This window comes from Oncorhynchus mykiss, chromosome 7 (assembly GCF_057628025.1).
Source record: "Oncorhynchus mykiss isolate SJ-2025 chromosome 7, ASM5762802v1, whole genome shotgun sequence".
NCBI lineage: Eukaryota > Metazoa > Chordata > Actinopteri > Salmoniformes > Salmonidae > Oncorhynchus > Oncorhynchus mykiss.
The window spans coordinates 71537618-71564291 of NC_143028.1; the positions used below are offsets into that span (position 1 = coordinate 71537618).

Genomic DNA, 26674 nt, shown 5'->3' on the forward strand with positions numbered 1-26674 from the left:
AAAAAAAGTCAATTTAATTTTCTCAGTTAAAATGACAAGTTTGTTTCTCTGACCAGGTACATGAAAGTGTCTCTACTCTCTATACAGACAGTTTCATTATACTGATGGTGTATACAGTACATGATAAATATGGCCCAAAATGCACCCTATTCCCTACATAGTGCACTACTTTCAACCAGAGCCCTATGAGCCCTTGTCAAAAGTAGTGCACCTTGCAGAGAAGAGGGTGCCATTTGGGATGCAGTTTACTGTTTTATAGAGAATGATCTCATTCCAGAATGAGCTGATAGAATCATGAATGCATGACTTGTCACTGTCACTGCAATGTTTATGTAAAACAACGATCTCTAATGGCTCCTAAAAATCAAATCCCTCTTTTAACAGAAATACTTTCATCATTTTTCATATTACATGCACAACACATAGGATGGACACGTCATATTTGCAGTGGGTATACTTTCCAAGTTACATTATTTCCTTTATAACAATTTGAATGACATCACAAAATAACAAAGTGAACATTCCCAAGTTATATGTTAGAAATATTGTTCCAGTATTTGATATTTGAACGTGTTAGAGTTTCATCTGGAAAAGTCTCTTGAAAAAAAAGGCACATTCCTTTGGTGAATTTGGAGAGGGACCTGAATCTTCTCTCCTTGATTAACAACAGGTCATGAGTTGTTAATCCCCCTAGTTCTTTCCTTCCCACTCACTGCGGGTGAGAGGGGGTCTGATTTAAGTTATTCATTGCAAACCTGATCTGACCTATTTGGATTCTTGTGGACAGTCATGACAGAATCAATTCTTTAAAACAAATAATTCAACTCATATGAAGCAATTAATCTGACGTAGTCAATATATATGTAATTATAAGTGCTAAATATACAGTACCAGTCGGTTGGAACCGAAAATCTCAAATTTGGACTCATCAGACCAAAGGACAGATTTCCACCCGTCAAATGTCGATTGCTCATATTTCTTGGCCCAAGCAAGTCTCTCCTTATTATTGGTGTCCTTTAGTAGCGGTTTCTTTGCAGCAATTTGACCATAATGGCCTGATTCACAGTCTCCTCTGAACACTTGATGTTGATTTGTGTCTGTTACTTGAGCTCTGTAAATAATTTATTTGGGCTACAATCTGAGGTGCAGTTAATTGCCAATTTCTGAGGCTGGTAACTCTAATGAACTTATCCTCTGCAGCAGAGGTAACTCTGCGTCATCCTTTCCTGTGGCAGTCCTCATGAGAGACAGTTTCATTATAGCGCTTGATAGTTTTTGCAACTGCAAAGTTCTTGACATTTTTGGATTGGCTGACCTTCATGTCTTAAAGTAATGATGGACTGTCATTTCTCTTTGCTAAATTCAGCTGTTCTTGCCAAAATATGGACTTGGTATTTTACCAAATAGGGCTATCTTCTGTATACCACCCCTACCTTGTCACAACACAACGCTTTCAAAACCTTGTAGAGTCCATGCCCCAACAAATTGAGGCTGTTCTGAGTCCAAAAGGGGGGGGGGGGGGTCCCACTCAGTATTAGGAAGGTGTTCCTAATGTTTGGTATACTCAGTGTATATTTACTCAAGAGATAAAGGATCTTACATTCTTATAGTTGGTTTGGAATGTTAGTCAGTCAAAGATGAATGTACATTGAGAGAATGTACAACAAAAACAAGGAACATGTAAAACTGTTCCTGTGACATAAAGGTCAACCATCAATACACGATTTGGTCCCTAATTGCACAAAATTGACCAAAAAACACATCTGTCAATCTTCAAATGCACCAACAAGGTTAGCGATTTAACACCAGCTTCATATGTGAATCTATTTCTTCTAATGCATCTAAAAGGCTAACTAAAGAGATTTTTTAATGAGAACCCATCAACATCTAATACACAAAACAAAACAGGTCATTTTGACAGGAAATCATTTGAAATCTAAGCCATGTGGTCAATGTCTATGTAAAACACACTTTCTTTTTTTTTAAATTTTTTTTTACTAAATCAGGAATCACAATAAGGAAAGTGAAAAGAAAATACTGCGTTGGTGGAACTGTTCTCAGCTAAAGTCCCGGTTGGTGAGTATCATCGGGGCGACCACGGTCCAGGTATAGAGGGTAAGGCATACCCAACTGGAGGAGATCTTCACCCAAACCGCCGGCCACTTGCTGGTCATGGCATTGTAGTCTGCATCAGGACTGTATGGGGAAAAAAAGAAGATTTGTATATATAGTCATATCTGAACAATTGTTACGATGTGAATCTGTAAGAGAAATATCCATGGAAGAAGTATTGCGTTGCAGCGTTGCTTTGTGGTCACTTTCATTTTAGAGAGATGGAGCGGTCTCCATTGAAATATAAAATGTTGAACTATAAAAGAACACAATGTGTAATTAATGTTATTTCCTCTTTAGTGTCAAAACATTGTGGTTCCTCCCTATTTTTGACGAACACAATGGGATTCAACTTCACCTCAAAATGTGGAAGCTTGACAACATGGCCCTGTCTGAAAATGTCACTAGCTGTCAAATCCTTGCTCCCTCTGTCCTTATTTTCTCAATTACCTTCAAAGCTCATTGGAGGAGGTTCTCAAAGTGAGGAACCTTGGATCCTCTCCAAGGTGTACCAAGACCAAATCCTCAAAGGGAATTAAGGAAACAAGGACGGAGGAAGCAAAGACTTGACAGCTAGTAATGTTTTCAGACACAGCATTTCACAACGTTGGTCATCTGTGTAGTTTGGCCATACTGACCTGTACCAGTTGGTGAGAGTCATCATGATGTAGAGCGAAGCGAGGAAGAGCATGAAGTGGAAGAAGAAATAGCTGTACTGGACCGTGTCCCTCTCGTTATCCTCCACACGCCTGGGTCCCGTCCCTCCCTCCTCGTCCGGGGTGCCTGCTTTACTCTCCTCCTGGATCACTGTGTCGTTAGAGGCCATGGTTAACTTGTTCACCTGGCTGGTGTTGGACGAGCGGATGCTGCAAGGAAGTACACATTTATAGGCATTATAATAGGCACTATAATTTCATTAGCAATTATAACATAACATGTAAAGCATTTATAATGATGGGTTCTGACTAACTTTAAATATGAAATATCCTTATTCATGTTACTGAGGGAGAGTGGGGAATGCAGAGAGTTAACATTCTGTCAGAACATGTTATTGTTAGATATTAGGTATCATATGGAAATGAGAAGGGCAACAGTCTGGTTTCAGTTGTTGGGTTGTAATTTGAAATACTTGCTACACCAGACGTTAATGGTTATCTGTAGGAGGAATGTATATGGTGGGGTCAATGGAGGTTGGATATGAGCCAGGAGCTTGGAATGTTACTGAGTAAATGAAAAGGCAGTCACATGGTTTTGTTCACTGATAAGACTGGATAGCTCTGGATTAGTGAGGAATGGGGGCTGAGGTCAGGTCAGGTCAGGTCACATGAAGGAACAGTTTATTACCCATATCACTTAACTTCCTGCCAAGCAACAGGCTGTCTCACCATACGAGGAAGGTTTAAATACCAGTTCTTGTGTAAATGTGTTTTTGTCTGTTCAGCTGTCCGACGCATTGGGAGAACAAACTTGGTTTGAGCTTTTCCTAGTTGTCTGTTTTACTCTGTTTATTTAGAATCTAACAATAAGCATGGTTAAGCATTTATAAGTATTTCTAATTATTGTAATGCTTTAATAAAATATAACCAAAGTGGATTGCATTAGCGCTTTCAGAGTGCTCAAACTGCAAACTGAAATTCTAATTATGTGAATGAGGGAGTCACCACATCCACTAATACTGTGAGGGACCAAAAAATGCACATGACTTATATTCCCCAAACCACGATGTGCTGTAGCTGTACACAAGTCTGCCTTGCTGACCAATCACACCTGGAATAGAGGATGCAGAGGATGAAGATGGTTAATCCCACAATGCTCTGGGTGTCCCACCACTGCAGATAGGGGGAGGAGAGGATGGGCTCTTCATTGCCGATGATCACCACAGTCGTCTGGTTCTCGATCTCCAGTGGGGCCAGCGTGGGCACCAGTGTCTGCTGGAAGATGTTCAGCAGGCTGGGGTTGCATGTACGGTCTAAAGGGGGCCCGGGGGGTGGTTGCCCAACAGGGGAAAAAATGTAAGACTTTGAGATTAAATTTTTCTCCCTTTCATTTTTATAGATATATTTTAATGAGTTGTAAAGCATAATCATATCATTAATCCATGAGAGGGGGTGGTGATTTTTCACTTTCACTCGAGCTGAACAGGTGAATTTACAATTTGCTTGGGCAATGTAGAGTTTAAGCAAGTACGTGTTTGTAATTGAGAATTTATTTGATAGTACCCAGTAATTAGTCATATAGAGAAGCATTTAAACTATTGGTTAATTAAGTATGAATGAATAATGAACAATAGATGAACAGGTAAAGGATGCTGTTGGGGTAGCAGCTATAACAGTGTCTCTTACCAGGCTCGTTGGTCATGGCCGACCAGGTCAGATACATGGTGTACATAGTCATGAAGGAGGACTGGAGTAGACCGGATCGGGGCTGGAATTTCTAAAAATAATTAAACAAAACTGTGATTTGCAAACGGATTCCAAAAACGTGTTTATTTTCTTCCATGATTTTATTATGATCGATATCAGGGTTTCCCAAACATGGTCCTGGGGCAGGTTTTGGTTTTTGCCCTTGTACCACACAGCAGATTCAGCTGTATAGTACTAGGGACCCCTGAGAGGCCCCAGGACCGCGTTTGGGAAACTCTTCTCTATATTAATATCACTGCATTGTTGGGAAAGAGCTCTCGAGAAAGGATTTCACAGTACTGTTTTACACCTGTTGTATACTGTGCATGTGGCAAATAAACGTTGAAACGTGAAAATAATGACATTGTCAAATTAAGGAAAAATCACATTGATTAACTCTTTGGTCCTATCACTGTTCACTTACTTACTAATGGCACTGCCTACTCCAGACTAAACATTTTTAAATCATATGAGCAAAAAAAAAAAAATCATTTTATTTGGAATGCTAATGTCATGTACTGTCATATTATGTCTTGTTCCTGTTCTTTCTCTTCACTCCGTCTCCCTCTGCTGGTCGTATTAGGTTACCTTCTCTTCCTCTCCTTCCCCCAGCTGCTCCTCATCTTCTCTAACTACCTCATTCACCCTTTTCCCACCTGTTCCCTTTTTTCCCTCTGATTAGGTCTCTATTTCTCTCTCTGTTCCTGCTTCTGTCTTTGTCAGATTCTCGTTTGAGTTTCTCATGCCAGAACCAAACTATCGTCTCGTTTGCTTCAACCTTGTCCTGTCCTGTCGGAATCTGCCTGTTCATCTGAGGCTACGTGTGATCAGGTACCTCTGTCCTCTACAACCCAGCTATTCTCCTCTGCTGCTAGAAGGGGACTCTAACCCAGCTATTCTCCTCTGCTGCTAGAAGGGGAACTCTTCTGTGATATTCAGAAGGACTTTGTTTCATTTGTCGCCCTCTCTGCGGGTTGTTTATTTTGCCATCATATACATTTGAAGAGGATCTATGTCTTACCTGTGTTTTGACATTAAAGGACTCTGTTTTTGTTAAACCGCTTTTGGGTCCTCACTCACGTGCATAACAGCTAAGCCAGACAAAATTAAACATGCCTATTTATATAATGATTATGAGTTTGGGGGGCTAAAAATATTAAATCTTTAAACACCTCACTAAAAGCTTCACTCATACATAAATTATACTTAAACCCCAAATAATTCTCCAGTAGATTATTAAGAAAGGCTCATCCTTTGTACAAAAATGGCCTTTTTGTCTTTATAAAGATTATAATTATACAGATTCCAATACAAAAAGGAGTGGGAGGCCCCGGTGCACAACTGAGCAAGAGGACAACTACATTAGAGTGTTTAGTTTGAGAAACAGACGCCTCACAAGTCCTTAACTGGCAGCTTCATTAAATAGTACCCACAAAACACCAGTCTCAACATCAACAGTGAAGAGGTAACTCCGGGATGCTGGCCTTCTAAGCAGAGTTGCAAAGAAAAAAAACAGACTGGCCAAAAAAAGAAAAGATTAAGATGGGCAAAATAACACAGACACTGGACAGAGGAACTCTATCTAGAAGGCCAGCATCCCGTCGCCTCTTCACTGTTGACGTTGAGACTGGTGTTTTGTGGGTACTATTTAATGAAGCTGCCAGTTAAGGGTTTGTGAGGCGTCTGTTTTTCAAACTAGGCATTCTAATGTACTTGTCCGGGGCCTCCCACTCCTCTTTCTATTCTGGTTAGAGACAGTTTGCACTGTTCTGTGAAGGGAGTAGGACACAGCATTGTACGAGATCTTCAGTTTCTTGGCATTTTCTCACATGGAATTTCTCAGAACAAGAATAGACTGACGAGTTTCAGAAGAAAGTTATTTGTTTCTGGCCATTTTGAGCCTGTAATCGAACCCACAAAATGCTGATGCTTCAGATACTCAACTTGTCTAAAGAAGGCCAGTTTTATTGCTTCTTTAATCAGGACAACAGTTTTCAGCTGTGCTAACATAATTGAAAAAGGGTTTTCTAATGATCAATTAGCCTTTTAAAATGATAAACACAACGTGCCATCAGAACACAGGAGTGATGGTTGCTGATCATGGGCCCCTGTACGACAATGTAGATATTCCATAAAGAAAATCAGCCGTTTCCAGCTAAAATAGTCATTTACAACATTACAACATTAAGTATTTCTGATCAATTTGATGTTATTTTAATGGACAAAAAATAGCTTTTCTTTCAAAACCAAGGACATTTCTAAGTGACCACAAACTTTTGAACAGTAGTGTATATGTAAAATGCATATGTAAAATGTATGTAAATGTAGCAGAAAAGCTGTACAAATAGTTTTTATATATATATATATATATATTAAATAAATCAAAAACATGATGAAAGTGACATCTGAGTAGGCATCAGTGGAGGTTTCTCCAGGTAGGAAAGGGAGGATGGATTCAAAATCCTCCAAGGAATAAATATACAGAAGTCAACAGCCGCCACCCACTGGTAGACACATGTTATAATTAGGGCCTGAATCTGTTCTTAAACACAAGTCTTTTAAGACTTGTCTTTCAATCCTTATCCCCGAGGCGTCACTGTTAACCTCAGCAGTCACCAGGAAATCAATACACAGGTGGGTCACACTCATGATTAAAGTTAAATGTCAAAAGCATACCATAAACATTTAGCAGATAAAGGTTCAGCCTACGCTCCCCAAATGCTAACCTTAACCACTACAAGGGCAAATGCTAAAAACTGACCTACAAATGAAATGATGAATATGAACGTTAAATGAGCGTTTAATGAACACCGAACGAGGGCTTACCTGTACTCTGGGCAGGATGGACACGACGGAGGCTACAGCACAGAGAATCATGTTGAAGCTTATGAAGAACTTGTTGAGCAGACAGCCCTTTGACTGAGTGTAGAACAGGTACATCAGGACAACGGCGATAAATGACATGATGTAGTTGAGTCCAGTTACAGCGAGCAAGGCTGGACAGAAGAGGATAGAGAGAATCAGATTCTAGTTGCATTGTTTTTATAAAGCAGGACAGATTCTGTCATAGAGCATTATATAGTGTCAGCACTATTGACACCTGACCTTATGATACAGTTCACCATGTATTTACCTGCTTGAGTTGATATCACATACTTTACTAAAAAGTACCAAGTGAATACTTGCTAAAACAGTACTTGAGTTTGAGTTTATTAAATTTTTACAGGTAGAGTGCACATGAATCAACGTTTCCGTAAAAGTGCGGGTTTTAGCAGCGGCTAATTTTCAACCGCAGTTACTGGGCAAGTTATTAAAAACTATTACAATAACAATACAGACAAACAATGAGCAGTGAGCACATGCAGAGCAACATAGGACAAGCAACACGTAGCACGCAGACAGGGAAACATAGGACAAGCAACACTTAGCACGCAGACAGAGAAACATAGGACAAACAACATGTAGCAAGCAGACAGAGGAACATAGGACAAGCAACACGTAGCACGCAGACAGAGGAACATAGGACAAGCAACACGTAGCACGCAGACAGGAAATATAGGATAGGCAACACTTAGCACGCAGACAGAGAAACATAGGACAAGCAACACGTAGCACGCAGACAGAAAAACATAGGACAAGCAACATGTAGCACGCAGACAGAGCAACATAGGACAAGCAACACGTAAGCACGCAGACAGAGGAACATAGGACAAGCAACACGTAGCACGCAGACAGAGAAACATAGGACAAGCAACACATAGCACGCAGACAGAGGCACATAGGACAAGCAACACGTAGCACGCAGACAGAGGAACATAGGACAAGCAACACGTAGCACGCAGACAGAGGAACATAGGACGAGCAACATGTAGCACGCAGACGGAGAAACATAAGCCAAGCAACACGTAGCACGCAGACAGAGGAACATTTACCAAGCAACACGTAGCATGCACATAGAGCAACATAGGACAAGCAACACATAGCACGCAGACAGAGATATAGCACAAAAAAGCAACAAAACAAAATACATAAAAGCAACAAGGAGAATGATGGAGTGCTGCATCAGATGACCTGGCCTCCACAAAAACCCAATTGAGATGGTTTGAGATGAGTTGCATCCGGGGTGAAGGAAAAGCAGCCAACAAGTGCTCAGCATATGTGGGAACTTCTTCAAGACAGTTAGAAAAGCAAAGCTGTCATCAAGGCAAGTGGCTACTTTGAAGAATCTAAAATATATTTTGATTTGTTTAACACTTTGTTGGTTACTAAATGATTCCATATGTGTTATTTCATAGTTTTGACATCTTCACTATTATTCCACAATGTAGAAAATAGTAAAACATTAAGAACAACACTTGAATGAGTAGGTGTGTCCAAACTTTTGACTGGTACTGTATATCACTGTATCATCTGCATACATTTGAACTTCAGACCCAGTACAGGCAGAGTTCTTCCTTCAAGGTATGATTTCATCCATCTCAAGGCATTGGGGTAAAAATTAAACTTGGACAGTTTTGTGATGAGAACATTATGGTTAACAGTATCAAAAGCTTTCCTTAGGTCTAGAATACAGCCCCAACAACTTCAAATAAAACATCACATCAGCATCTCTAATCAGCAAAATTATTTAGCCAATCATAAACACTTGTGTGTTGATGCTCTTTTATTCTGCCCTTTTTTTTCTCCTTTGTTGTATTGTTTGACTGCTAACTACGTGTGTTGCGATTGTAAGTGGATTTAATATAAAGTTGGATTTGATTTGACTTCCTTAGCAGAGGGTCAGGCAGACTCACCTGCATACCAGCCCCTGGAGTTCCCACTCTCCATGTTATCCACCCAGGACTCATTCCAGGAGTGGGCAAAATCCACCAGCAAAACCAGCTGGATCAGGATGAAGAAGAACGCCCCACAGGTACCCACCACGAACCACACTGCACACACACAAAGAGACCATCATCGTATCACAAATATCCACAAGCACTGCTAAGTATAAAGTTACTAGTATATTACAATTACAACTAATTCAATTATTAATTGCGTGTATCAACAATGAATTGTCTTAATAATCCAATAAATTGTAATATCAACAATTAAAAGTATATCACTAATGTTTATGCGGATTGTGCATGGTCAAGTGCTACATCGATAAATCATAATAAATAGACAAGTATTATGACAAATTCTTTATTTAAATTGGGTCAATCTTACGGTGAGTGAAAGGCCCCTCAGGGATATAAAAGGCACCGACTGTCACTGCAACCATGGTGGCAATCTTAAAAAACCAAAACCTGCATGGGGGAAGGAAGTAATTCGTCAACTGAATCCCTTTTGATAATGTTTTGATAGACTTCATGAATCATTATAAAAAGTATGGAAAATAACTATGAAATAAAAAAAATAATTGTATGATCTTTCAATAATGCCACTCTTGATGTGGTGTACAGATAAAATACAAAATAATATATATGTTGATAGTATCAGCATTTTTCAAAACGCACATATTACATGGTTATTTTGTTGCATGGTTATACCTAGTAAATATACATGAATAGGCTTATGATGTACATGTCTGAAAACCTGTTATTGCTTTGCCATTATGCGGTATTGTGTGTAGATTGATGAGGGGGAAATTTAAAAAAAAACAATTTTAGAATAAGGCTGTAACTAGGGATGCACCAATGTTATTTTTGGCCGATACCGATATCCAATATTTTCCTTGCCGAAAAAACAGTACCGTTACCGATATTTACAATTTTAGCGGCCTTTTAAGCATTCTTAAGGCACTGCATCTCAGTGCAAGAGGCATCACAATAGTCCCTGGTTCGAATCCAGGCTGTATCACATCCGGTCGTGATTGGGAGTCCCATAGGCCAGTGCACAATTGGCCCAGCATCGGCTGGGTTTGGCCAGGGTAGGCCGTCATTGTAAATAAGAAATTGTTCTTAACTGACTTGCCGAGTTAAATAAAGGTTACACACACATCACACTGACCCAAAATGTATTTTGTTGGCATTTACGTATGTCCCCATTACTAGTAAACATAATCAAAACCTATTTCTTTCACTTACTTGCTGTGCTGTTTTGTTGTTCATTTGTTCAGCCGTTTCTTTCTCAAACAGGATTTCATCATACATATCAAGCAGTGAAGTTTCAGCTGTCAGTGCGCACTGAGGAAGAGAGGCCACGGACAATCACTGTGTCCATTTCCATCTTGTCCAGCCATGTCTGTAACATTTCACGTAAACCCTGTTTCTTGTCTACATCAAAGTAGCGGTACTTGTACCTGGCATCGAGCATGGTGGTGACACAGTAAAGAGGCTCAGAGGTAATGCCACCGAATAGCTTGTTCAAAGCCTTGAGTACTTATGTAAGTTTCAACCAGACGGTCTGTGTCGGCAGTTTTGTTGAGCAGGCGTTTCAATGCCATGACAGAGGGTATCACATCTGCTGCAGACTCAGTTGATTAGCTTATTTCTCGAGACAGTTGTTCAAATGGAGCTAGGAGTGTTCATGTTTCCAAGTTTCAAACATGTTCTCAAATGCCACTGAAATGGCAGCAGCGGTGTGAGAAAGAGCACATTCTTGAGCATGCAATACGGCTTTCCTCAGAACAAAATCCTCGTCGACCCACTGTGCGGTCAGACTCAGCATACTCATGTGGCTGACATCGCTGGTCCAAATGTTAGTTGGGAAGCTAATAGCAGTAGCTCATGGATGTGAGTGTCAACAATACTGTGTAACTCCGGTAGGACAACATCTGAAAAATAGTGTGTACCGGGGCTCGATGAGTCGGTGAAAGCCAACATCATCCACGACGGAGGACGGTTGATTGTCAAAGGGCAATGAATTCTATTATCTTGGCGTTAATGGGTTTGGCCTTTGAGTTGTCTCGCTGAAATGTTCTTACTTTTTCAAGTGACAGCTCGACTTGAACTTGTTTAGTTGTTGAAAGTGTAGCGCTTAGTATCTTTCTGCTTTTGTTCTGTGTAGCGCTGTATTTTTCTGCTTTTGTTCTGTGTAGCGCTGTATTTTTCTGCTTTTGTTCTGTGTAGCGCTGTATTTTTCGTGGCGTCATTACATAATCTACCTACGCTATATAGGTATGCACGTCATCTACCTATGTTATATACACGTCATCTACCTACGTTATATACACGTCATCTACCTATGGTATATACACGTCATCTACCTATGGTATATAGGTATGTACGTCATCTACCTATGGTATATAGGTATACACATCATCTACCTATGGTATATAGGTATGTACATCATCTACCTATGGTATATAGGTATACACATCATCTACCTATGTTATATACACGTCATCTACCTACGTTATATACACGTCATCTACCTGTGGTATATACACGTCATCTACCTATGGTATATAGGTATGTACGTCATCTACCTATGGTATATAGGTATACACATCATCTACCTATGGTATATAGGTATGTACGTCATCTACCTATGGTATATAGGTATGCACGTCATCTACCGTCATCTACCTATGGTATATAGGTATGCACGTCATCTACCTATGTTATATAGGTATGCACGTCATCTACCTATGGTATAAAGGTATGCACGTCATCTACCTATGGTATAAAGGTATGCATGTCATCTATCTATGGTATATAGGTATACACATCATCTACCTATGGTATATAGGTATAAACATCATCTCCCTATGGTATATAGGTATAAACATCATCTACCTATGGTATATAGGTATGCACGTCATCTACCTACGTTATAAAGGTATGCACGTCATCTACCTACATTATAAAGGTATGCACGTCATCTACCTACGTTATAAAGGTATGCACGTCATCTACCTACGTTATAAAGGTATGCACGTCATCTACCTACATTATAAAGGTATGCACGTCATCTACCTATGTTATAAAGGTATGCACGTCATCTACCTACGTTATATAGGTATGCACGTCATCTACCTATGTTATATAGGTATGCACGTCATCTACCTACGTTATAAAGGTATGCACGTCATCTACCTACATTATAAAGGTATGCACGTCATCTACCTACGTTATAAAGGTATGCACGTCATCTACCTACATTATAAAGGTATGCACGTCATCTACCTACGTTATATAGGTATGCACGTCATCTACCTACGTTATATAGGTATACACGTCATCTACCTATGTTATATAGGTATGCACGTCATCTACCTATGTTATATAGGTATGCACGTCATCTACCTACGTTATATAGGTATGCACGTCATCTACCTATGTTATATAGGTATGCACGTCATCTACCTACGTTATATAGGTATGCACGTCATCTACCTATGTTATATAGGTATGCACGTCATCTACCTATGTTATATAGGTATGCACGTCATCTACCTATGTTATATAGGTATGCACGTCATCTACCTATGTTATATAGGTATGCACGTCATCTACCTACGTTATAAAGGTATGCACGTCATCTACCTACATTATAAAGGTATGCACGTCATCTACCTACGTTATATAGGTATGCACGTCATCTACCTACGTTATATAGGTATGCACGTCAGCTTTGACATCGGTTTTGCATATCGGCGTTAAACTAGACATCGGGCTGATGCAGATGTTGCCGTTTTTTGCCAATATCTTCCAATTCCGATATGCTCACCAATATATTGTGCATCCCTAACTGTACCTAACGTAACAAAATGTGAAAAAAGGAAAGGGGTCAGAATACTTTCCAAATGCATTGTATATGAATAGGCTTATGATGTATTGCTGTTACTAAAAATTATACTGCAGTTATTCTCCTCTGTTTCAGAGAGGCACGGTGGCCTAAAGCACGTTAGCTCAGTGACCTGTTGTGTAAGAGATTATTTTATTAATATTGCCAATAGTTGTTGTGACAGTGGCTGTAGCAGTGTGATAGTCATACTGTATGACAGAAAATAGTCAACAAACAAGGTTGTCTTACCAGTACCTCATTATGACATTAGTTAAGTTACAAGCAGTGTACATTTTCAGTTAATAATAATAATAAAGGCTATTCACCTTAATACTGACTTTTAAGTCAAAGTTGGTGTAGTAATAAATATGATTACATCTAGGCCTTTACTTTTTTATTTTTTCATGTATTTTTTTTAGGGGGTGCATCATGTGATGGGTGGTTACCCGTTGTGGATGGCAGAGCGTGGGTCTCGGCTGTTCTTGACGTTGATCATAATCAGAGCGAACACCAGGAAACACATGCTCATGCCGAAGCACACCCGGTACACGGCTTTATAGCCCACAAAGATCTCACAGTTCATGTTGGCATGAATTCCTGGGATAGAAGAGCCTGCTCCGTCTTCACAGAACCCAGGAATCTACAGGCACAGATAGACATTCTCACAAACCATTCAGGCCAGTCTAATCTACTGTACAGAGTAGACAGCATTATTATAGTCTAGCTGTGCGATTCTGTATTCAATAACCTAACATTTTCACTTTGGTCAACAACAAGTTGGCTACTATCATGAGAGACTGTACCACAAAAGTCAACTTTTCACATACAGTATTATAACCATTCATACAACAGTGCTCATTTAGTTAAGTCTTAATTATATTATAGTCAAAATGACTAAGACTTAGTCACATTTGTCATTTGAATAATGATTTAGTGTAGTTATTGTCAAAATGATGAAAACAGTGGGACATTTTTTATCAACTAAATGCCCTTTCATTTTAGTTCCATCATATTTGTATTGCCTCAACCTATAGTGAACATAAATAACTGACTTCCATGAGCACAAACAAACACAGCCTTGTCTTACCTATATATTTTTCTGCATAACATCCTATTCTCTTCCCAACGCAGAAATATGACAAACATATGCAATAATAATAATAATAATAAATGACAGAAGAATTATCTGGCCATGTAAATTCCTAATTCAGCCTACATAGATATTACACGTTACATAAAAAAACAGACGAGAGAGAGAAGCACAATCACCAGATGGTGCTGCAAAGTACAGTAGTATTTTGCATTTCCTTCACTGGGTCGCATCATTGCCATTGTTATCAACGTTCCAGATGCTGCAGCCACATTGTTGTCCAAAAGAACGGGGGCTTATGGATGTAAAATGCAGGCCGATGTGGCTCAACATGAATTATTTTTTTCTTTGATTAGCTATAGTTTTTTTCTGGATTTATTTAGTCAGTTATTGTCACGGCAACTGCCACGGAAAAATATATTTTTGTAATTATTTTTGTTGACGAAATTAACATGGTCATAAAGTCATTCAACGTTCCCAGGTAACTGCAAAAATAAAGGAAACATGAGTAAATGAGGGAGACAAAGTCAATTGAAAGCATGTGCTTCCACACAGGTGTGGTTCCTGAGTTAATTAAGAAATTAAAACATCCCATCATGCTTAGGGTCATGTATAAAAAATGCTGGGCAGCCCATTATTGTGGCTACCATGACTAGAAGAAGATATCTCAGTGACTTTGAAAGAGGGAGCATAGAGGGTGTAAAGGGTTTGTGTGTCTCAGTCACCAGATCTCAACCCAATTGAACAGTTATGGGAGATTCTGGAGCGGCGCCTGAGACAGCGTTTTCCATCACCATCAAAAAAACACCAAATTATGTAATTTATTGTGGAAGAAGGGTGTCGCATCCCTCCAACAGAGTTCCCGGACACTTGTAGAATCTATGCCAAGGTGCACTGAAGCTGTTCTGGCAGCTCTGGTGGCTCAACGCCCTTAAAACACTATGTTGGTGTTTCTGTTATTTTGTCAGTTACCTGTATATGTACATTTTTAAATGTAGAATGACAGTATACACAGAGTTGCAATGTTAATGCAGCCTCAATATGCAGTAAGTTGTATCTCTGTAGACCCCTACTGTTCTATACTTTGTGTGACTTAACCCTTCCCACCAATAGCCTCCCCAGGTATTCAAGCATTACTAAAGCAACCATTTACCATGTACACAAACATCTACTATGACACATCATGGCTCATCATCTCATGCACACACACACACTGGGTGTTTCTCAATATGCATACTTGCGCACTCCGAGCACGCAATCTGGAGCACGGGAGTGTCGGAGCATGAGTCCAAATCAAAGTACGCAAAACGGAGCACGGAGGGAACTTCTCGGATGCGTACTCCGCCGAACACATTTCGAAGCATGCATTGTTGTATTCGGTGCATGTGACAAATCAAATTAGATTTGAACGAACAGTAATATGACGCAACCAATAACAAAAAAACAACACAACACTTGTTGACATTAATGGCGGCCATTACATGAGCTGAAGTGAGAGAAAATAAACTGATTTTCGGAATGAAATGTTGCCCAATCAAATCTAATGTTACAAAACGGACAAAACGGATGGCACTGTGATAGACTGCATCCAGTTTGCTGAGTAGAGAATTGAAACTATTTTGTAGATGACATCGCCGAAGTTGAGGATCGGTGGGATAGTCAGTTTTACTAGGGAAAGTTTGGCGGCGTGAGTGAAGGAGGATTTGTTGCGAAATAGAAAGCCAATTCTAGATTTGATTTTGGATTGGAGATGTTTGATATGAGTCTGGAAGGAGAGTTTACAGTCTAGCCAAACACCTAGGTATTTGTAGTTATCCACATATTCTAGGTCAGAACCGTCCAGAGTTTTGATGCTGGTCGGGCGGGCGGGTCTGCGGGCAGCGAACGGTTGAAAAGCATGCATTTGATTTTATTAGCGTTTAAGAGCAGTTGGAGGCCATGGAAGGAGAGTTGTATGGCATTGAAGCTTGTTTGGAGGTTAGTTAACACAGTGTCCAAAGAAGGGCCAGATGTATACAGAATGGTGTTGTCTGCGTAGAGGTGGATCAGGGCATCAAGCTAACTCCTCCCCCTTTGGCAGTTCTATCTTGACGGAAAATGTTGTAGTTGGGTATAGAAATCTCATAATTTTTGGTGGCCTTCCTAAGCCAGGATTCAAACACGGCAAGGACATCAGGGTTGGCGGAGTGTGCTAAAGCAGTGAGTAAAACAAACTTAGGGAGGAGGCTTCTGATGTGAACATGCATGAAACCAAGGTTTTTTCGATGACAGAAGTACGGTAGTATGTATATTGAAAAAACACATTGATTGGTACGCCTCGTACCTTTTTTAGCTGCTTGTCCACTCCCGGTGACAGCATGATGCAGGCTATAATGGTCCCTAGCAACAGGATGAAGGCGTAGATGACTCGCGTCACCGTGGAGTTCTTGCTCTGGGGACAGCACCTGCACAGCAAGCATGTCGCACTGCTACAGAGACACGGCACCTAGAGGGAAAGAGATAGGGAAAAACCATTGCCAAACGTTCCTGAAACATATTAAGTCAGTTAGGGACAAGCCAGTCGATGCAGACTGATTAACCTTAGTATTGGCACTTGCAGCAATGTGGTAGTAGATAGGAACTGAATTCAAACGCAATCAAAACAACCCAATCAAAAAATATATATATTTTGAGATTTATTTCAAATTGCCCTGTCTGAGAAATGTGCTTCATCTTCTCTGAGAGGTCTAAAATCTGAGGACAAACTTGTCAACTCCCTCAAATGCTAATATATATATATTTTTTTAATTGGTGGTGTTGGTTGTGGTAGTTGTGGTGTGGGTTTTATGGGTAGTATAGCATATTGGCCTTGGCCAACACTTATTACCTGGGCCTGAGACAAAGAACAGCTGTATAACTTATCACTGAGCTGTGCCCAAAAGAGGACCAACGCTCTTTTGTCCTCTTGTTGTTACAATCTGATATTTTGCTCGAGGCCCTGGGCTATATGACAAAAAACACTGTGTTGCAAGAGAAGTGACACCATTTCCCTAGTTAAAAGAAATTCATGTTAGCAGGCAATATTAACTAAATATGCAGGTTTAAAAATGTATACTTGTGTATTGATTTTAAGAAAGGCATTGATGTTTATGGTTAGGTACACGTTGGAGCAACGACAGTCCTTTTTCGCGAATGTGCACCGCATCGATTATATGCAACGCAGGACACGCTAGATAAACTAGTAATATCATCAACCATGTGTAGTTAACTAGTGATTAATTATCCTAATTGGTAACAAATATAACATGAGGAAAAGTCAGGATCCTAGTCAGGCAGGGTGCACTCTAATAGCATTTCAATCGCTCTGAGACCTTGAAGTAGTTGTTACCCTTGCTCTGCCACGGCCGCAGCTTTTGTGGAGCAATGGGTAACAATGAAAGGCAGTTGTTGATGTGTGCAGAGAGTCCCTGGTTCGAGCCCAGGTAGGGGCGAGGAGAGGGACGGAAGCTATACTGTTACACAAACAAGGGGTAGCATTTGCTTTTTGACCATTTCTATAACAAGGGTTAGGCCTATATCCTCACATACCCCCTCAATTCATCCCCTGGTTTTAACCATAAGACATCTCCACATACATTTATTTTTTATTTATTTATTTTTATTTCACCTTTATTTAACCAGGTAGGCAAGTTGAGAACAAGTTCTCATTTACAATTGCGACCTGGCCAAGATAAAGCAAAGCAGTTCGACACATACAACGACACAGAGTTACATGGAGTAAAACAAACATACAGTCAATAATACAGTATAAACAAGTCTATATACGATGTGAGCAAATGAGGTGAGATAAGGGAGGTAAAGGCAAAAAGGCCATGGTGGCAAAGTAAATACAATATAGCAAGTAAAACACTGGAATGGTAGATTTGCAATGGGAGAATGTGCAAAGTAGAAATAAAAATAATGGGGTGCAAAGGAGCAAAATAAATAAATAAATTAAATACAGTAGGGAAAGAGGTAGTTGTTTGGGCTAAATTATAGGTGGACTATGTACAGGTGCAGTAATCTGTGAGCTGCTCTGACAGTTGGTGCTTAAAGCTAGTGAGGGAGATAAGTGTTTCCAGTTTCAGAGATTTTTGTAGTTCGTTCCAGTCATTGGCAGCAGAGAACTGGAAGGAGAGGCGGCCAAAGAAAGAATTGGTTTTGGGGGTGACTAGAGAGATATACCAGCTGGAGCGTGTGCTACAGGTGGGAGATGCAATGGTGACCAGCGAACTGAGATAAGGGGGGACTTTACCTAGCAGGGTCTTGTAGATGACATGGAGCCAGTGGGTTTGGCGACGAGTATGAAGCGAGGGCCAGCCAACGAGAGCGTACAGGTCGCAATGGTGGGTAGTATATGGGGCTTTGGTGACAAAACGGATTGCACTGTGATAGACTGCATCCAATTTGTTGAGTAGGGTATTGGAGGCTATTTTGTAAATGACATCGCCAAAGTCGAGGATTGGTAGGATGGTCAGTTTTACAAGGGTATGTTTGGCAGCATGAGTGAAGGATGCTTTGTTGCGAAATAGGAAGCCAATTCTAGATTTAACTTTGGATTGGAGATGTTTGATATGGGTCTGGAAGGAGAGTTTACAGTCTAACCAGACACCTAAGTATTTGTAGTTGTCCACGTATTCTAAGTCAGAGCCGTCCAGAGTAGTAATGTTGGACAGGCTGGTAGGTACAGGTAGCGATCGGTTGAAGAGCATGCATTTAGTTTTACTTGTATTTAAGAGCAATTGGAGGCCACGGAAGGAGAGTTGTATGGCATTGAAGCTTGCCTGGAGGGTTGTTAACACAGTGTCCAAAGAAGGGCCAGAAGTATACAGAATGGTGTCGTCTGCGTAGAGGTGGATCAGAGACTCACCAGCAGCAAGAGCGACCTCATTGATGTATACAGAGAAGAGAGTCGGTCCAAGAATTGAACCCTGTGGCACCCCCATAGAGACTGCCAGAGGTCCGGACAGCAGACCCTCCGATTTGACACACTGAACTCTATCAGAGAAGTAGTTGGTGAACCAGGCGAGGCAATCATTTGAGAAACCAAGGCTGTCGAGTCTGCCGATGAGGATGTGGTGATTGACAGAGTCGAAAGCCTTGGCCAGATCAATGAATACGGCTGCACAGTAATGTTTCTTATCGATGGCGGTTAAGATATCATTTAGGACCTTGAGCGTGGCTGAGGTGCACCCATGACCAGCTCTGAAACCAGATTGCATAGCAGAGAAGGTATGGTGAGATTCGAAATGGTCGGTAATCTGTTTGTTGACTTGGCTTTCGAAGACCTTAGAAAGGCACGGTAGGATAGATATAGGTCTGTAGCAGTTTGGGTCAAGAGTGTCCCCCCCTTTGAAGAGGGGGATGACCGCACATGCTTTCCAATCTTTGGGAATCTCAGACGACACGAAAGAGAGGTTGAACAGGCTAGTAATAGGGGTGGCAACAATTTTGGCAGATAATTTTAGAAAGAAAGGGTCCAGATTGTCTAGCCCGGCTGATTTGTAGGGGTCCAGATTTTGCAGCTCATTCAGAACATCAGCTGAGCAGATTTGGGAGAAGGAGAAATGGGGAAGGCTTGGGCGAGTTGTTGTGGGGGGTGCAGTGCTGTTGACCGGGGTAGGAGTAGCCAGGTGGAAAGCATGGCCAGCCGTAGAAAAATGCTTATTGAAATTCTCAATTATGGTGGATTTATCAGTGGTGACAGTGTTTCCTATCTTCAGTGCAGTGGGCAGCTGGGAGGAGGTGTTCTTATTCTCCATGGACTTTACAGTGTCCCAGAACTTTTTTGAGTTAGTGTTGCAGGAAGCAAATTTCTGCTTGAAAAAGCTAGCCTTGGCTTTTCTAACTGCCTGTGTATAATGGTTTCTAGCTTCCCTGAAGATCTGCATATCACGGGGGCTGTTCGATGCTAATTCAGAACGCCATAGGATGTTTTTGTGTTGGTTAAGGGCAGTCAGGTCTGGGGAGAACCAAGGGCTATATCTGTTCCTGGTTCTACATTTCTTGAATGGGGCATGTTTATTTAAGATGGTTAGGAAGGCATTTAAAAAAAATATCCAGGCATATAGCCTAAGGATTTCATGATGACAGTGATTATGTCTGTTAAACTGGGAACTCGGGGGAAAAACGAGGTCAAATCATGACATCAGTTATTTTCAGGTCAGAGAAAGAAGCCAGAGTTTCTGAATTTTAATTGCGAGTTGGATGACCGTTCAAAACTATTTTGATCAGTCTAAGCTCCCAGTTGTCTTGAACGCACTGAAGTCGGAAGTCAGAGATTCGAGTTGTTTTGAATGTGCCACTAGAGACTTAGGCTACCTCCAACAAAGAAGCCCTAGTGTCTGTATTGATGTGAGAAATAATAATATTTATACAGTAATGGTGGTTGGCTGCAATATCAACTAGCCTAATAATTTTTGTATTGAGGTGATATGCCTATTTTAGCTAAATCGACAAATTAAATTGATTAGATTACTCTAGCAATGAAAAATATTTTTTTACATGACGACGTTTGTAAGGTGTTCATGGTGAGATCTTTAATGATAAACTAGACAAACACATGACGTGTAACAAAAGTAGAGGCGTCACGTGACATGAACGCAGTTTGACGCCTTACATGGAACCCAAACCGGCTGCGCGCGTGCGCCATCGTGTATACATTTATTTTGTCCCCCTACACCAAACGTGATCACGACACGCATGTTAAAATATGAAATCAAACTGAACCAATTATATTAATTTGGGGACAGGTCGAAAAGCATTAAATATTTATGGCAATTTAACTAGTTAGCTTGCACTTGCTAGCTAATTTGTCCTATTTAGCTAGCTTGCTATTGCTAGCTAATTTGTCCTGTGATATAAACATTAGGTTGCTATTTTACCTGAAATGCAGGCAGGACATGCAGCGCATCTGCGTCAGAAATAGGAATGACTTCTATTTTAGCCCTTGGCAACCTCCAGCAGTGTGGGTGCAATAGTTGAATAACATAGATTCCTAAATGTATTTTGCAAAGCCCTCGGTGTAGTCAGGGTATTAGAAAAATTATTGTCTCCATTGACAGTCCATGTTAATTCATGGCAGTATTTTACAGCACAAGGAAAACGTTAGGTAACTTGGTGAGAGGCATCACGAGGCTTAATTCTGGCACTTATCACCCCCCCATACCGGTCATTCTACTGCCTCTGATCTGGCGGACTCACTAAACAAAAATTATTTGTTTGTGAATTATGTCTTGAGTGTGCCGTCTGGTTTGCTTAATAAAGAATTTGAAATTATTTATACTTTTACTTTTGATACTTAAATATATTTAAAACCAAATCATTTTTTACTTTTACTCAAGTAACGTTAGTATTTTATTGGGCGACGTTCAATTTTTTCTGTTAGGGTATTTTAACTTTTATTCAAGTATGCTAATTGGGTACTTTTTCCACCACTGATCCTGCCAACATTGTATGAGCTCACCTCAGCTGCACTTGCCTGGGATACTCAGCCATTCTTTCATACATGTCAACCTGGTTCTTGTTCACAAATATGGTCGTGATGATTTACGAGAAGCACCTTACCCAGCTTGCGACAGAAAAGGCCCCAAAGACACCTCCCATAATGTTCTGATTTCGGCACAAGATTGCACTCAATCTCTTTAGTGGTTTTCTTCCTGGAACGGTACACGTTACTTTTCTGTCCTGGACTCTCAGTGTAGATACAATTTGAGTAACAACTTTTGAAAATACTAAATATTTTAAATAAATTATTTTGTTGTAGCGCTGTACAAGCGATTGCTAGACTAAGTCCTCAACTGTAGGCAATCTTCTGTGATTTCCTTCCGTTGAAGGTTGTTTCCCAATGCGTCACACAGGATGATGTCACTACTTTCAGATAAGTACAGTCGATACAATGTTGCTGCTACGGTCCAATCGGTTTCATCTCTTATTAATGCTGTCATTGGTCTAAAATCAAATGTTTGAATTCCAACCTCAACATACAGTATAAGTTACAGTTTACAGTTTATTTAGTAAACTACACACACAAAAATATGTCATCAATTTAAAAAAAAACATTATGAACATATTCCTTTGAGTAACAGTCAGATCTAATTTACATTTTGATAAAAAAATAAAACTTGGCATTCAACTTCCCATGAAAAAAACAAAAACAATATATACATATTATGTTGTCATCTTCAGGAAACAAGTTATATAGGTGAACACAGAATGTACCTTGGTAACACTTTATTTGAACTGCACATCATAACAGTGTCATATTATGGTCATAAACATGACATAACAAATGTCAAAAGATGTAAAGGCATCTTATGTCACTGAATGTCAAGTGACAAGGCAGTGTCATTTTTCATGTACTGTAATGACATGTTGACATAGTTCATGTAACTTATTATGAAGCTGTCATGACGTACGGTGTTACTCATTTATCGGTCATGACGTACAGTGTTACTCAGTTATCGGTCATGACGTACAGTGTTACTCAGTTATCGGTCACGTAAAATGCTGTCCAGATATCCATTGGCATGGCATAACCTCCAAGAAATAAGGTAGCTATATCGATCCAGTACAAGTAGGTAGATGATGTTCAGGAGAAACTCTCGCACCCCCCTGTAGCAATATACTGTATCGTACGTCCATAACACCCCATACTGTAGCAGAATCAAGAGTGATGCCTCTGTAATATGGCTGGACAACTCAGTCTCCTGTCCAACAGCTCCCTGGTGTGACCACATTCACAACAACACCTTTGACCAGCCGAGGCCCCATACTCCTTCAAAACCTAATAAAAGAGAGAAGTCATTAACAAAACAGATATTTCTCATCCAAGCAAAAAGGCCACCTTTACAGAAAGAAAGGTAATTTTCGGTAACCATTACAGTGGTCACTCAGAGTAATGCAGCTCATGGTCAGGTCAGGATTTGGAACAGAGGACCAGTCACAGTGCTCACCTCCCTTGCCTCTCTGTCCTGCATCTCCATACTCTTCTTCTGTAATTTCACTGCCCACGGCGAGAGGCTGGAAGAAGACTGCTCAAACTTGACTCTGCTGTTGGTGCTCTTGGCACTGCCAACTCTGTTGGCCCCATTGCAGGTGGCAAGAGCAGCCGGGGCAGACCGGGACCCCCTAATGGACAGAGGGACGATGGAAGAGGAGACTGAGGTGGAGGGGAGCGTTTGAGGCCTCGTAGCGCCCCTCTGGCTTAGCCTCTTGTTCATGACGAAGGAAAAGGTCCTCTGCTCCTCGTTCAGCTGACGCATGCAGGTAAGCTGCTGCTGCTCCAGCCTCTTCAGAGTCTGAGAAAGAGAGACAGCAAGGGAGGAAGTCACTAAATGGCCATGTTGGAATGGACACAAGTAGCAGTGTCATTTGATCTGTTGAGCAAGTGCATGAGATATTTGTTCTTTATCGTGTCAGTTCAGATTCAAACCTATAAATCGTCTGTTCTCTATCCATGGAATTAGTCCACTGCACCACCAGGATGGAGCTAGCGTGCCATGTTTTTTTTTTTACAAAGCTGGTAATTTTAGTATTTTCAAACAGACCACAATATCAAAGGAAACAAGAACTCAGATGTGGATGTGGCCAATAAGGGGGCGCGACCAACACACCTGAAATAACTTAACAAAATACAGGATAGAGGGAGTTAGAGGGAGTTTTGTTGATGCTGAGAACAGAATGTATGTTCTTAAATAACATTCTTAGAATGTTCTCTGAACGTTAAAGTTCTCGTGTTTTTTTTATGAAAAGTTTTCTTAACGTTCTCTGAACTATTTGGGAACATTCCCAATATCGAACCAGTTGGAGAACGTTCCTAGAATATGACCAAAATTGAAATGAAATGTAACCATGTTTGAACTTTTACGAAACATTCTGGTAGTCCTTTACACTCGTAACCGTGTACGGGTTGAACATGGCCAATTTGGGCACTGATAAACACCTGAATTGGAGAGCAATTGCTGTACAGTAACATGCTATACATGACATTAGAACTCTGATCTGTGCTTCACAGCGCTGTATGGGTTTTGACTGACAGCAGTTATGAACTTGAGCACCTCTTGCAACAAGAAGTTGCCCCCATCCCTCACGCTAATTGGGCCACTTTTGTGTTGTCTGAGTGAAGGAAATGCTTATTGAAGAGGACTATGTACAGTATTTTGAAAGATGAAACGCACTTCACATTTCCATACCATAAAACTCTTGCCATACGCAGTGTCAACGTTTATGATCACTATGTTTGATGTACAGTTACAAGATGATATGGCATACCCTGCAATAGAACAACCTATCAACTGATGCGCACTTGACCCATATTGCGATTTATAATGGACGTTTTTGGATTGTGTAAACAACAAGAGTAACTGTGTGATTGCTGGGATGCAGGGTTGTGTTCGAGACAAAATAATGAAGAGTGTGCTTGCTCTAGTTCCTCAACAGCACAGCTGGGAGAGCTAAATGAATGAATGAAGGAAACTAAGATTGAACTCTTTGGCCTGAATGCCAAGCGTCACGTCTGGAGGAAACCTGGCACCATCCCTACGGTGAAGCGTGGTGGTGGCAGAATCATGCTTTGGGGATGTTTTTCAGCGGCAGGGACTGGGAGACTAGTCAGGATCGAGGGAAAGATGAACGGAGCAAAGTACAGAGAGATCCTTGATGAAAACCTGCTCCAGTGCGTTCAGGACCTCAGACTAGACAACAACCCTAAGCACACAGCCAAGACAACAAAGGAGTGGCTTCGGGACAAGTCTCTGAATGTTCTTGAGTGGCCCAGCCAGAGCCTGGACTTGAACCCGATTGAACATCCCTGGAGAGACCTGACAATAGCTGTGCAGCAACGGTCCCATCCAACCTGACAGAGCTTGAGAGGATCTGCAGAGAAGAATGGGAGAAAGTCCCCAAATACAGGTGTGCCAAGCTTGTAGCGTCATACCCAAGAAGACTCGAGGGAGTAATCGCTGTCAACAGTGCTTCAACAAAGTACTGAGTAAAGGGTCTGAATAGTTATGTAAATGTGATATTTTTTATTTTTTATTTTTAATACATTTGCTCATGTATAAAAATTCTAAAAACAGTTCTTGCTTTATAAATCTAGACATACCCCATAATGACAAAGCAAAAAAAAAAATATTTTGCAAATGTATAAAAAACAACTTACATAAGGACTGTAATGTAACAAAATGTGGAAAAAGTCAAGAGGTCTGAATATTTTCCGAATGCACTGCAGTTGAAGACTCTTATTTGAGTCATAAAAGTGCATTGAAATTACTTAGGAACTGTGCACACTTTGCAGAGGTTTGTGGCCACAGAGACATGAGTTAGTCCTCTCACTCAAACTCTTGCCTAGCCCACATTTTCCAGGAATATACTTATCATGCTACTAAGTGTATCCAGAGTATTTTCAGATTTCACTATCAACAAATGAAGCAAAAAGTAAAGTAAATGTAAACTGCATATAAAATCAACAGTGTAATGTTTGGATTCTGTTTGTGTCAGGTGAACTGTTGTGTCCTCACCTTTGGTCTAATAATTTCCCCATAATCTCCAAACTGTTCCCTTTCAATTGATAACATTGTTATCCAAAAGCTTTTCATATTTCTTCTGTAAGAAACATTTCAATTTAGCCCTATCCATATTGGCTAATTCCCACGAGTGTAAAGGGTTAAGCTGAAAATGAATAAGTCACCATCTAGTCTCACTGCCTAGACAATTATTTACAAAGTTAACAGAGCAGTAACTGGAATTATTAAAAGTCACGTGATGCTTCTAACTTTCAATGAAAAGTGAATATATGCTTACAGGAACATGAATAGGCTATTTATTTTTTATTTTTACTTGTAAAATATACAAGCCCAGTAAAAGATAGCCTACAATTGTATGCTATACATTTATAAGATTAAACATAAATCTAAATATGTGGGTTATATTCAAACAAGCGAATCGGAAGGAAGATTTGAAAATACAAAATAACAATAAAAAGCAGAACGTTACCTTCATAAGTTGCTTCTGTTCCTTTATGAAATTATTGTTCACAGTTTGAGAAGCGGTCATTAAATCTGAGGCACAGAGGGAATAAATTGGATCGCTTCTGTAAAGACATGCCAGCGAGAAGGATGGATTGGCATCCATTTCGTTTCTAAGAACTATCAACGACAGGAATCAACTGTAATTTTCAACTTCAAATAGCCTATTCCCAGTTGATATGCAGGCTACAAGTGCATGCGGCTGTAAGCGCAACAATACTTGAAGCATGCAGTCTGTTGGTTCCCGCATTCGATCGTAGGCTATTGCCCCCACCAGCATATGATCAGCAACACTAAAGAAGTACTTCCGGGTC

The 26674-nt window shown here is 40.4% G+C and overlaps 2 protein-coding genes across 2 annotated transcripts; both read right to left on the reverse strand.

The window, feature by feature from the left end:
* Positions 1-1952: 1952 nt before the first annotated feature.
* si:ch73-267c23.10 (serine incorporator 3) lies at positions 1953-22215 on the reverse strand. The gene is made up of 10 exons (XM_021610640.3): positions 21901-22215; positions 16640-16801; positions 13673-13866; positions 9723-9802; positions 9308-9445; positions 7341-7510; positions 4455-4545; positions 3880-4081; positions 2751-2978; positions 1953-2196 (listed from the first exon to the last, which is right to left on the reverse strand). The coding sequence occupies exons 1-10, from the start codon at positions 21937-21939 to the stop codon at positions 2058-2060; spliced, it is 1443 nt and encodes a 480-aa protein (XP_021466315.3). The 5' UTR covers positions 21940-22215; the 3' UTR covers positions 1953-2057.
* Positions 22216-22328: 113 nt separating this feature from the next.
* On the reverse strand, positions 22329-26674 carry LOC149982668 (uncharacterized). Its single transcript, XM_090241884.1, has 3 exons — positions 26329-26674; positions 23289-23633; positions 22329-23119 (listed from the first exon to the last, which is right to left on the reverse strand). The coding sequence occupies exons 1-3, from the start codon at positions 26464-26466 to the stop codon at positions 23000-23002; spliced, it is 603 nt and encodes a 200-aa protein (XP_090098010.1). The 5' UTR covers positions 26467-26674; the 3' UTR covers positions 22329-22999.

Excerpts from the sequence above, each read along its gene's own strand:
- LOC149982668 (XM_090241884.1), bottom strand. The coding sequence starts at position 26,466 with ATGGATGCCAATCCATCCTTCTCGCTGGCATGTCTTTACAGAAGCGAT. Across the intron at positions 23,634-26,328 it reads AACAGAAGCAACTTATGAAG|ACTCTGAAGAGGCTGGAGCA; the intron begins GTAACGTTCTGC and ends TCTCTTTCTCAG. Across the intron at positions 23,120-23,288 it reads AGGACAGAGAGGCAAGGGAG|GTTTTGAAGGAGTATGGGGC; the intron begins GTGAGCACTGTG and ends CTCTTTTATTAG.
- si:ch73-267c23.10 (XM_021610640.3), bottom strand. The coding sequence starts at position 21,939 with ATGGGAGGTGTCTTTGGGGCCTTTTCTGTCGCAAGCTGG. Across the intron at positions 16,802-21,900 it reads CCTTTTCTGTCGCAAGCTGG|GTGCCGTGTCTCTGTAGCAG; the intron begins GTAAGGTGCTTC and ends CTTTCCCTCTAG. Across the intron at positions 4,546-7,340 it reads CCATCCTGCCCAGAGTACAG|AAATTCCAGCCCCGATCCGG; the intron begins GTAAGCCCTCGT and ends AATTATTTTTAG.